The 13,356-nt window shown below is 35.6% G+C and overlaps 2 protein-coding genes and 1 long non-coding RNA gene across 8 annotated transcripts; 2 read left to right on the top strand and 1 right to left on the bottom strand.

Moving 5' to 3' along the window:
• Positions 1–10: 10 nt before the first annotated feature.
• LOC125208279 lies at positions 11–768 on the top strand. The gene is made up of 3 exons (XR_007174081.1): positions 11–87; positions 149–262; positions 346–768. It is a non-coding gene; the product is annotated as an uncharacterized LOC125208279 (long non-coding RNA).
• A 6,751-nt stretch (positions 769–7,519) lies between these two features.
• Positions 7,520–10,464, bottom strand: LOC125205405 (non-functional NADPH-dependent codeinone reductase 2-like). 6 transcript variants are annotated; one of them, XM_048104306.1, is made up of 6 exons: positions 9,957–10,464; positions 9,655–9,898; positions 9,396–9,575; positions 9,093–9,322; positions 8,866–8,971; positions 7,520–8,037 (listed from the first exon to the last, which is right to left on the bottom strand). In XM_048104306.1, coding segments are annotated over exons 1-5 (975 nt in total). In that variant the 5' UTR covers positions 10,277–10,464; the 3' UTR covers positions 7,520–8,037; positions 8,866–8,970. The 6 variants fall into 6 exon arrangements, with proteins under 6 accessions (XP_047960263.1, XP_047960262.1, XP_047960266.1 ...); XM_048104305.1 differs by having other exon boundaries at positions 8,866–8,929; XM_048104310.1 differs by lacking the exon at positions 7,520–8,037 and adding an exon at positions 8,060–8,127.
• LOC125206401 lies at positions 10,464–12,199 on the top strand. Its single transcript, XM_048105659.1, has 6 exons — positions 10,464–10,523; positions 10,631–10,734; positions 11,016–11,097; positions 11,172–11,462; positions 11,534–11,668; positions 11,748–12,199. Exons 1-6 carry the CDS (start codon positions 10,464–10,466, stop codon positions 12,108–12,110), a joined length of 1,035 nt encoding a protein of 344 aa, XP_047961616.1. The 3' UTR covers positions 12,111–12,199.
• Positions 12,200–13,356: the final 1,157 nt, after the last annotated feature.

Raw genomic sequence — 13,356 nt, 5'->3', positions numbered from 1 at the left:
AATTTGTTTGTGTAGGATTCTTTTCCTCATATTATCATTGCCCCAAACGCTGGTGTTGCCGCCTACAAGAGCTGGATACCTACTCTTGTAAGTAACTTTTTAGCAAAATAGAGTATACATAGATGCTTAGTTCTCACATTTCACACAGGAAATAATAAAGGATCTCAAGGTTCCAGCAGTATTCTCCGATTACTGTGAAGAAGCTTGTCATCTTGCAGCTTCATGTATCAGATCTGTAACAGGCTATGCTCCTAGAATACCAGTACGTCTCTATCTTTCTCTATTACGCTGAATTTCTGCAGCTTCCTAGTTCTCACTAAGGTCATTTTACGAATATGTGTGCAGATTCAGATAAACCCATTCAGGCAGCCTCTTTGTGTTGAAGAAAGTGCTCTCTATCTTCCATGCTATTCTAATTGCTTCATGTTTGGCTTCTGAACTACTAGTTGTTTGTGCATGAATTAAAGCGATGCTGCTCTTAAGCTGGCCGGTGATCCTGCTCTTAAACTGGGATGTTGATTAATACTAGCTTACACGGCATCAAATCGATGATATATAGGAGTAGAAGTGTGCAAATCATATAAAATATAAAAAAAGATTAAAAAGAATTGTGCTGGGTCAGGTACCCGCGGTGTCGGGTGGGATATCCGACTCACTGCGGGGCGGGTATTGGGACTGCCGTTTCGCCCGAAATTGGATGTGGGCACCCACGAATACTTGTTTCGACACTCGTATATAAATATTAAACGACATGCCACTAATTTTATACTCCTTATGGTTTACCTCTGTTGTTCACAATAAATTACATTACAATTTTTTTTTGTCAGTTTCGCGTTTGAAAATAAATTAACGGAATAATGGATATGATTGGAAGTTACAAATCATAGTCCTCTTATAATCATAAAGATTCATAACCTACATTTTAATCTTATTTCTTTTTAAAAAATGTTATATAATTAATTAGGCTTAAAATTTATAAATATCCAAATTTATCCCATAACTTATAAATATTTAAAAATAAGGCCAAACTGCCCTTTTATATAGTTTTAGATAAGTATCATCAAATATATTACAATTCAATCTATGCATATATAAAAAGGGAGTTTAATTTCTTTATTTCTCATAAAAAAAAGGAGTTTTGGAAAAAATAACAACAATGTCATTAGTAAAACTTTTTAAATAAAATTAGAGAAAGTGAAAAAGATTTTATTTGTCGGTTAGAAATATTATATTGGCCCTTTAATGTGTTACGAGAAGTTTAATTTTTATGTGCAGTAAAACGAGACGATTTAGGTCGAAATATATTGCGAATCTTCATTTAAAAGATTAAATGTAATTGTACAAAGCACTGGATTATATTTTATGCTAACATTTTTAGTTTGAATTATTTTTTTGGATTGTACTCCGAACATGTATATCAATAAATCTATGGATATATAAAACGAGATTTATGGAAAAAACAACAAAAATATTATTATAAATATTAATATAATAAAATTGCCATAGGAAATTCGCTCAATCATTAAAGTTTCTGATTAATTTATCCGACTAATTTTAAAGTTGTGAAAAATACCAAATTTTGACAATAATTCATGTTTTTCCGACCAATTAGCCTTATTTGAATTAAATACGTTACTATGATGTCAGGCATTGATTTATTAATATAAATATAGATAATCTATATGTTCACTTATTTGTGAAGAATGGGTGACTACTGAGAATAATGTAAATTCCCCATTCTACTTGTAGCTTTGATAAATTTGTTGGAACATAAGAAGTATTTGTTGTATAATTGATGGAGGATGAATTTCAAATTGTAAAATTGTGTGTGTCAATGGCCGTAATTAAGTGAGAACTTTTGGAAATATAGCTTTTGCCTTTTTTGCATACAATTGATTCTATTCCTACGAGAAAAAATTCCATGGTCAAGGAATACCAAGTTGACAATCCTACTTGGTATGTCATATCAATAAAATTGTGACAAATGGAAATATATATATCCCTAATTCCAACTAGATATATAAACTATGGAAACAATCTATATAACCGCACGCAATTAAATTATATGAAAACTTTATGTACGTTCCTTGTATTGTAGTAGAAAAATATTTAAAACTTGTATATTTTAATTTTTATTCATTTTTGCAATTATTTTCAATCATCTCACACGTAAATATAAAAAAAATGATTAATTATTTTAAGATTTTAGGAAATTATAATTTTTCTCAAATATGTATAAATATATACTTATACAAAATAATCTAGACAAATAAAAGTGTAAGTATAACTTCAGTTTTGTTAGCGGAAACTATAAACTAAAATAACAATATGAATGATTATATATGTATAAATTAAACTAAGTATATAGTGTAATAATTATAGTGTAGCTCTTGTTTTATTGTATCATTGCATAGTAACATTATGAATATTATTCATTGTATTAAATTATAAAAAGAATTAATAACAATAATAATAACAATAAGATGATGATCTAAAAATTGATTTTATTATATTAATTATTTTCAATATATAAAAAACTTTAAAAACTTAAATACGACAGATGATTGTTGAATGATAAAGTATTAAATTAACAAATTTTAAAAACTAAAGCTACTAGTATAATAAAAATGGCTGTGATCCCCAATTATATAGTACTGTATTAAATGTTTATATATAGTGCATCTGTTATGGAATGTGCATAAACTTTCCATATTATTTAATACTGTGTAGTTATATTTAAATTATTACCATAATTTATGCATCTAGTTGGAACTGGAGATATATAGTATTTCCATTTGTTAAAAATTTATTGGTAGGACATACCAAGTAGGATTGCTACTTTGGTATTCCTTGAATAGGGAATTTTTTCTCCCTCCTACAATAAATTTTATTTCTTTTAGAGAGCTTGTGGAGATATATAGTAACTTTTTGTATACAATTGATTCAGTTTCTTTTCCTCAAGTTTACAAACAACCTACTGAATACATATATGATATACACTTCTTAGGTCGGTTGTGTAATCTATAGTAAACTTAAAATACACTTCTTAGTAGGAAATAATTAATTTTTCAAGTTTAGATTTTCTGTTAAGATTTAAAATATAATAAAGGGTTATATAGTAAATAAACAATGTAACTAATACTAAACTGATGGTTTCATAAAATGCTCAAATTAGTATGAGAACATTAATTAGAATATATAATGAAGCTACTAATCTCCTGAACAACGGCGATAAGTACAATCACAATATGTTGATGGAAAGGTGTACTCATAAACACAAAGATGCCGAACAAGCTTAAATCCCTTTGGAGCTGCCTTTTCACAAGAAGCTTCGCAAGATTTATATTGATGGTCTATGTCACAAGGTGTACCATGAAGCGAATCTTCTTGCCAAGTACAGTTATCTTTAGCACCTGCACTTTTAAAATTTATATGTAAACCATCATGATTAGCTTGAACAAGACGTGGAAATTCATAAAACTAGTTCTGAAATACTGAATTTGAAAGCTAGAAATATTTCCAACCTTAAATCGTGTAAATAAAATCAATATTATTGATTTGGTAATATAGAATGCTGGAAAATACTCATACAAAAATTAAAAATAGATGAGAAATTATAAAAGGGCAAAAACAATACCTGACACTAAACTTAAGCATATAAGCATAACCACAGCAAAAAAGGTTACTTTTCCCATTTCTAAATTAAATTGTAGGAGTCTTCAAGAATTGTGGACATTCACACTCACAAACATGCATTTATATAAAAAATTCTGTAGCGGGTAATTAAATGAGAATCTTTATTCGATATTTTTATCGCACTGAACAAATTAAATAGGAAATAATTTTTCATAATTGGAAATAAGATAACACATTATTGCAAAGACATTTATGATGGTATAATTAATGCATTTTATTTTTGGAATTTGACATACCATTACATAAAACTGTTTATATATACTCTACGATATGATTCATATATAAGCACATTTAAATAGAAAATAAGTTGCTATATTATAAAGGATCTTTTATTTGGTGAAGAAAAGATATAAATAAAAACAATCAGCATTGATTTTAAACGAATCAGAGTTACTCCTCCTATTTAATAAAGGATCTTTTGTTGGACAAAAGATATAAATGAATACAATAGGTATTGATTTTTAGGGCAAACTGTAAAATAGGTATTATGACATGAAAATAGATAATAAAATTATTTTTCAAAATTATTTTGAAGGACCTTTTCTTCCGTAAAAAGATTTATTTATATTCTCTCTTTTTTTAGTAGTACAAAATATTTCTCCAAGACCATCGTATTTATCATCTTTGGAAATAGAAGATTTCGTTTATATCGTTGCATATATTCTCTTAAGAAAAAGAAGATTTAATTTATCCTTAGATTATATTTCTGCAACCGATAATATAAAAGATATGCTGCCAAAACAAATAAAAATAGTAAATATTTTCCGAGATCTCTATGCCTACATTATACTATAATATTGGGATATATTTCTCTAAAACCATGAACTTTGCCTAAAATTTGGTATTTTCTATGAAGTTTAAAATTGGTACTATACTACTATATAATATTTCTCAAACTCTGCATTTTGTTTGATATTTCTCAAATTCACTAGAATTAAATATTTTCATCAAAATCTTATTTTACGTAGGCAACTGGGAGTACGTTTTATGATATTTAAACTACTTTTAAGTTCAAAAATGTAGGATAGGAAGTCACGTTGAAAACCACGTTAATTTAATTGTGTCAAGTATGATAAAAAAAACTCGTAAGGTAGCCCAATATAGTAGAAATAAATATGTCATGGGAATACAAAACAAAGTGCAAAGTTTGTGATATTATATACCAATTTTAAAGCTAGTGAGAAATACCAAATTTTAGGCAAAGTTTATGATTTTATGGACCAATTTCCCAATAATATTCATAACTATTTTTAAAGTTTTAATTACTGTAGGCTGGAACAATAAAATAAACTTGGATGATAAAATAAACATGATTTGGAGATAGTTTGTAGTTGAACGCTAATAAGAGTGAATATAACAAAACAACAAACAATAAACCTCGAAGAGCTCAATAAAAATTGCGTGAGTGCAATGGAGGCGACTCGAAAATGACACTGTAAATTTGTTGTCGATATTATATACTTCTAATTATTGTTTCTGTTAAAAATCAAATCATATTTTCAGGATAATCGAATAGCATGCTTCCAAATGAAATATTAAAATTTATATTGTTATTTTTTTTTTGGGTGTTTCAATAATTTAAATTAAAATGCGAAGAAATTACATGAGAGACGGGCCCTTGGAGGGAGAAGTGATACGTGCACCGAAACTCGAGAGCATGGTGCGGGATCGCCATGGACAGACCCATGGTCGATTCACTAACTACTACTCAAGAAATAACAAGACCTTACATCATGGTCTTGGTGTGGGATAGCCATGGATAGGTCCCATGGTCATGAAAACTACGCCCTAACTCCTATCTTAAGCTCGCCATACAAATCCGATGTTGGCTGCGGTTGGTACACGAACTCTAGATAGGGGATTCAAAATGTGATCCTTAACTTCCGCTGCAGCGCATAAATGGAAGAATTTGAGCAACCTTGGGCTGAGGTATCGTCTTACACGTGCCCCTTTCACATGATCGTGTATACGCCGAGGGAGATGGTGGTATCCTCAAGGCGTCCAAGGACCCTTGACCTGGCGGGACAACACCCCAACTTCAATCTTAAGCAAGCCAACATGTACGATGTTGGTTGCGATTGGTACACGAACCCTCACCCTTTATCCAAACCAACGAACCACCGAGACACGGGTCCAGCCACACCCCTCCGAGTTCCCTTGGCGCGTGGAGAGAGTGGTGGGGGGACTTTGTCTCTTTCCCGCGAGACGGCCCTATCGGGTGTGGTCCTTGATACCAGTCCGTGACTCGGATGGCGCGTGGAGAGAGCGCATGCATTTCACGCCCCTCGGACTCTGCACAGTGTCTGCACCAGCCTGCGCCGTCCTTGTCGTCTTGCGCAGGCGTTGACTGAAAAGGCCTGCAGATCTCTGCCGTGCTGGATGAAGACAAGCTGGCTCGGACAGCCGAGCAATTTGTCGGCAAGCGATGGTAGACTGGTCTCGCCACCAGTCCTCGCCGCCCAACCACTTTGAGATTCCGGCGAGATATTGATGCAACCTTCTCCGACCACGAAGGCCAGAGTTTCATGACCTTCCCCTTAGATTGTCTCGTGGGCAGGACTACGAGGTGGCTAGGGCGGCGACGGGGCGATTGTTGGAGCTCCGAAGCGTGTATTAGTTGAAGGACTTCCGCCGGACGTTGGATTCCGGTCATGGCGCACCTTCGCCGTTGAGCCTTAAACCTCAAAAATCGAACACAGAGAGTATCCATGGAGGGATTCGACTCTCCCTTACTTGGTGGTGACTCAAAAGAGCCGGCCATACCCGTAGGAAGCTAGGGCGGCGTCAGGACCGTTGGAAGAAGCGAGGGGTGCGAATGTCATCGTGCTCAAGAACTCCGGCCGAAAGCTCGAGAACCGTTGGCTTCGCACATGGCGCTCGTTCTACAGGGGGCCTTCGCCTTGTCGCCTCCTCCGGGGATGGGGGCGGACTCCGTCCATCTTAGTGGGAAGCAGGGTTGGCTTCGGGTCCGTTTGGAGAAACAGCGCGAGTTCAAGAAAATTTAGCGCCGAGTTCAAGACCCGCCCCTCCCGGCGCAAGAACCTCGCGCGTCCGGCGTCACATTCAAGACCCGCCCCTCTGGCGCAAGAACCTCCGACTGTCCATTCGAGAACCGACCGGCTACACACATGTCGCTCCAAGGTCGGGGGGCCTCCGCCTAGCCACCACCACTGAAACGGGACGGTCTTAAGAGGGAAACAATAGAGATCCGGGAGAGGAAAGAGCTCCTCCTCCAAAAAACACCGGTAGACTCTTCTTCTAGCTTCGGCAAATGGCGTCGAAGTACAAACCACACTTGGTCGGAGATCTAACCGCGGTTGCTAGCATGGAGCCGACAAGCAGTCCCGGGGAAGAAGAAAGAAAGGGACGGAGATGCTTCTCCAACTCGACGGCCAGAGATTGAGCTTCGCGAAGTATTTTACATGACCGGTGGGAGTCCTTGAACGGTCTTGCGTCAGCGGCGGAGTGTACCGTCAGTTAGAGCGCCGGGAGGGGGTAGTGTGCACTCTTCGCCGGTGATTGTCTGCCACCGGTGACCGGAGGCTTGGGGGGCGGCGTAGTGATTGTCTGCCACCGCCACCCCCCTCCAAAGTTTAGAGTGAGAAACCGGTCAAAGCTTTTCTTTCTATAGAGGAGGAGGAGAAAAGTTCAACTACTGAGAGCTCCTGAAAGACACTATTGCAACTAGCATACTTTCATCCAGATGGAAGTACACCCAGTCAAAATCTAGATATTGATTGGTTAGACACATCATAATATAATGTATGTAAGTTAGATGGGTTACTCATTTGCTCTATCTACTACTCCCTAAATCCTCTACTAATAATCTTGTGAAATTTCAAATTCATATTGTCATTCTATTTATATTCATCTCCTAAAGTATGAATAGATGATTGGATTAGTTACACAATAAGTAGAAAGGTTTGAACCTCTTGATTTGATCTTGATCCCATTATCAAAATAGCGTTACTCCTTCCCATACAAAGAAGGGAATTTCCCCAATAATCTGAAGCTGCTGAAGAAACTCAGTGCATTATGTGGATGTGAGGGGTAAGGTTTGTGGTGTTTATATTGGGAACTGCCTGTCTCCTTGAACAACTATCATTGTCTGAAACTGACGTGCTTTTGTCTCTTGAGGTTGTTGGGACCTCTCCGATGTTCGTGACTTGGAGGTTGACTGCATCAATTACATCGTTGTAGGTAATGTTGGTTGTCGTTTCGTTCTCGTCCATAATCCATATTATTCTCCTTACTCAGCTCTGGATTAGGGCGGAGTCGCGTTCGGATTCTTTTCGTGTCATCATAGGAAATTTAGACATGTTTGAATCAGTGCTTCCACAACTACACACAGGAAATTTAGACATGTTTGAATCAGTGCTTCCACAACTACACACAGGAAATTTAGACATGTTTGAATCAGTGCTTCCACAACTATACACGCTCAAGATAAACACCGAGTATTATTCAAGATAAATAATACAAAGTCAGTAACAATATTTAATATGATAAAAAGATACTCTTGTTAAGTTCCAAAACCAAACAATATTGATACAACACTCACACAACCAATGCATGTACAATTGTTTTATTAAATCCTATGGCACTTATACCAACATCCCAGTTTCATAAGAAAACTTTCAAAACACCAAAAGGAAGTAAGAAGCAGAAAATAAAACTCATACCAAAAGAAAATACCAATAATCAATGGAGATCAAGGTTTCCTTTCAAATATAGTGATAGTTATGGTAGAAACTAGCTACTCCATAAGCCATGCTTCCATGTACTCCATTTGGCCTCCATTTTAGTACAACTGGTCTCTAGTAACATGATTATGCTACTTATGATGACTCAAATTTCTTTTGCTAAATAATATAGTGTCTAAAAGAGTGGTAGCTGGGGATGTTTAATATGCACATATATAAACTTGAAAACTTCCTCCTGATTAATAAATCTTAGCTTTAGAGATATTATTTCATTATCACAATTGTTCAACAATTTTCAACATTCATAAATGTCATGGTTCCACCTTGGCAAAATGCTTGACATCTATAAACAAGTGGAGCACCTAACTTACTACTACTATACTGAAAAAAGCAGCATGAAGGCCAACTAAAGCAAATCAATTTACTAAACATTAATATGTTTCAGAGAAGGGAACTTAGAACTCACTGAGATAAATCCCACAGCGCAATGTTTTCTCAGTCTCCAATCCAAGACATCTGCAACTCCGTACCTAATTCAATCTTGCGGAGATTATGAAGTCGTTTACGTATGCCTGAGTTTATAAGCTCTTATAAGATGCTGAGAAGCTTATAAACTCAAGAATATTGTATACAGATTATGATTGTGCATTTATTGGATAAAGATGACAATCCGGAGAAAAAGACAAGACTAACTACGAAATATCTTCTTCGTCCCAAAGTTGTTGAATGGTCTTGTAAGGGCCATAGATAGAGGTGTAATCCTCTCCAAGACATGCTCTTTCTTGTGGGATTTCACTAATCAAATCAACTTCTTCACTGCTCAATGACCAATCAAATAAGCCCATGTTCTCCTCCATCCTCTCCCTATTAAAACTCTTCGCCACCACACCAATCCCTTGCTCATATGCCCATCTCAAAGCCACCTGCAAATTCAACAATCCCAAACAAGGGTAAAACAGGGATTGGTGTCAAAGGATTTTGTTCAATCATATTCACCTGAGCAACAGTTTTCCCCTTGGCTTCGGCTATTTGCTTAAGCACTTGCGATTCCATTACTCTATTGGTGCCGTAAAATGTCCGAAATGCCCCTAGAGGAGCATAAGCAACCACAAGTATCCCCTTTTCCTTGCAGAACTGTATCAATTTCTTTTGTTGCCAGCATGGATTCACCTCTACCTTTTTATGATACAGATTCAAACAATAAGCTGAATTTCTTTTACAAAATTTGATCGTTTAAGCTGGAGGCAGGGCTCACTTGATTGACAGCGGGAGGGATTTTCGCGGTGGCCAGGATTTCTAGAAGCTTCTTGGAAGAAAAATTGCTGACTCCGATTGCTCTGGTGAGCCCAATTCTGTGGCATTCTTCCATGGCTGCCCACACCGCCCCAAAATCCATCGGAGCAAAATCCTCTGCTTTGATTGGGTATTCAACTTTTCCAGCCTTAGCACTCACCGGCCAATGAATCAAATACAAATCGATGTAATCTGTACGGAGATTCCTGCAAATCGAATCCGATTAGGTAAAGGTAAAGTGGATATTTTGCAAAATTGATTTACTTGAGGGTTGTGTTGAGGGCTGAGACGACGTGTTGGGGATGAGCGTCGGTGCACCATAGCTTAGAGGTTATGAACAAGTCGCGGCGGGATCCGATCAAGCGGCGGTCCACGGCTTCGGCTATGGCTTCCCCGAGTGGCTGCTCTGAGTTGTAGAGTGCGGCGGTGTCGAAATGCCTGTAACCGAGCTCGATGCCTTGCAAAACGGCGGTTTTGGTGGTGAGTGAATCGACGGGGGGATCGGAGGCGGTGCCAAACCCCAAGGCGGGGATTTTGCCGGTGCCGGAGTTGAGGGTGATTTCAGCGATGGAAATTGAAGCCATTGGATAAATCTCTCTCGTCTATGTTTGATTTATTATGGATAAGTATTTTCAACTATGGTATCGAAATTAAAGCCATTGGATAAATCTCTCTCCTCTTTTCTGTTACCGATATTCTAAAAGATTTGCTACCTAATAAATAGGAAAATAATTTTCTATGGATATGTAGTAGTTGAAGAGTTCAATAATAATGGCGATAGTGCAACGGAGCCGACTTGAAGAAGAGTACCTAGTAAATTCTTTGTTGATAGTAATTGTTGTTTATGTTAATAATCTCATTACACGATATATTCTTTGTTGATATTTATATACTACTAATAATTGTTGTTTATGTTGTAATATAGTAATATTTTTCAGGTTGATCGAATTAGCATGCTTCTAAATGAAATATTAGATATAATATTGTCTTTATTGAGCTTAAAAGAAGTTATTGCGACTAGCGTACTTAGTTCTCGATGGAGGTACTCATGGATCTTCTCACCCAAACTAAATTTAGATATAGATTGGTTAGAAACATTACCAAAGCTGAGTTATGACATGTATATGTTACAATGCATGTATGTTAGATGGGTTGATCGTCTACTCATCCACATACTTCCGAAATCCTCCACTGATTGTCTTGTGAAATTTAGATTGTCATTTTATTTATCTTCATCTTTCAAACTATGGATCGATGATTGGCTTAATTACGCCGTGAGTAGAAAGGTTGAGACTCTTGATTTGGTCTTGATCGCATCGATAGAAGAGCGTTACTCATTCCCATACAAACAAATTTCCCCGACAATCTGAAGCTGCTGAAGAAACTCAGTTTGCATTCAGTGGATGTAAGTGGTGAGGCTGTGGTGTATATATTGGGGAACTGTCGTTGTCCGAAATAGACAAGCTTTCGTCTCTTCAGGTTGTTAACACCTCAACAGAGTTCAAATGCCTAGAAATCAGCCAGTGTAGGAGCCTCACATCAGTCGCGGTTCTTGAATCGGAGGTTGCCTGCATCAAGTACGGTGGTGCGGGTAATCCACATTGTGTTTTCATGCCTGTCCATGTTCCTCTCCTTACTGAGCTCTGGATTCAAGCGGCACCACGTTTGGATTCTTTTAAAGATATCAAAAAAGTTTTAGACATGTTTGGATTATTGCTTCCACAACTACACAAGCTCAAGATATACGCCACATCCAGAATTAGCTATGGGGTGCACTTTGTGATTGATTTTCAGTAAATTATGTTATTATGTTTATAAATTAATATATAGATATATTGCAGGACAATATAGGGAAGATCATGCCTAATCTTAAGGAATTGGTGGTGGTTCTTGGCTGTGATTACTGTGAAAAGTGTTCAATCCTGCCATGGTTAAGTGTGGCACCTGCACTTCTCTTGCAGAGATTTGTGATAGAGGTATCTATCTATTCATTTTTCATTCTCTTTTAACTATGAATGTATAGTGATGAATTACTCTCTCTTTGTTGAATGATAGGCATCACACCAAGAGACAAGCAAAAAGTGTAGTAACCTATGTAATTGTAACTGGCCTGATGGTTGGATTGGTAATGTTTGGCTTTGGGAGAGAGATGACAGAATATGTAGGGCTTTTCCTCACATCGAGGAGGTTGAGTTTGTTGGTTATCGTGGTGTGTTTAATCATCTTCAAGTAATTACACAATTTATCAAATACGATGGTGCATTAGAAAAAATAATTATCAATCCACTATCATTCAAGCTTAGCAGCTGTATGCCATGGGATCTCATATCTCGAAACAACGTGAAGAATGAAATATCTGCAAGGAATCATGCAAAGGACCAACTTAAAGACTCTACCATTAATGTTAACATCCTTTAGACTAAGATTCGTAATTTTCATTTGATCAAACTTATATCCAGATTTTAACACTAGATTATTATTAAATTATCATACGACTTTATTTTTTATTTTTCTTGGGTCAATTATAATTTACTTAACTTCCATTTGTTTAAAGATATACACATCTCAATTTTGGATTATTTTACTTTATAATTATAGTTTCAAAATATATATATTTTTTATTGATGAATGGATTTTGTCAGCCATGTCACAATGATGATTCTGACGTATTATTTGGTAAATTTGGTTTAATACTCACAGGAAAAATTGACAAAATTATAAGAATAATTGTTCTTTATTCTTTTTCTGTAAAGGTTGTCATCGCTGCTCAACCAAATATCAAATATTACGCCAAAATCTTCATCCTGATATGACCGCTAAAGCTCAATACATTAGTTAAACGAATCTTAAAATAAAATGACAGAGAATTAGCCACAAACTTTGACATTATTTTTTTATTGGCTATCGACACATTATTCAAAGTTTAGGCTATGATTAAAACCAAATCAAAGCTATAAAATTATGATCTTAACAAATGGAGTATTAAAATTCGGAGTATATTTATCATTTCCCTTATCTAGAAGGGTTTGTTGAGATTTGTAGGTGGTTTCAGAATTCCCTGGGATTAATTAATGTTATATTGAGCCGAAAAAGAATTCGCTCGAAAATTTTGGTATGATAAGGTCGTTCAAAATTTAATAAGTAATAGTGGTAGATTGTATAATTCTACCTAGCTAGATAGGAAGAAAATGACATCCCAAAGCTTTACCTAAACCAATAATGCCCCACTTCTATTTAGAAAGAAGTTGATGACGTCGTCTAACAAACTTATACTTCCCGTTCTCTTAACGTCGTACTTTTTCATATCCTAATTATTGATTTTTTACTATAATTAAATTAAAATTTTAAATATAATAAAAAATTGCTTAATACTCAAATACTTATTACTCTAATATATTAATTAAATATTATAATTTTTACTTAAAATATAAATAGTGTAAACAGTTTGAACGAGTTGAAATAAAAGAGTATGGGTAACATGAGACAGTGAAAATATTATCTTTGTCCTTTAAAAGTATATAAACTATTTTTTATTTTGATCTATTTTTTAAAAGTAGAAATTTTTAATTTTTTTTTTTTTAGTAAAGTATAGTTTATAATCCAGTAACACTACTTTTTCTTTTCATCTCTCTTATTTTAATCATTTTCTCTTCTTTTCTTAGTA

The sequence above is a fragment of the Salvia hispanica genome, chromosome 2, assembly GCF_023119035.1.
Source record: "Salvia hispanica cultivar TCC Black 2014 chromosome 2, UniMelb_Shisp_WGS_1.0, whole genome shotgun sequence".
Lineage (NCBI taxonomy): Eukaryota > Viridiplantae > Streptophyta > Magnoliopsida > Lamiales > Lamiaceae > Salvia > Salvia hispanica.
Note: the sequence above shows the minus strand (reverse complement) of the source record. Positions and strands in the feature narration are given on the sequence as shown.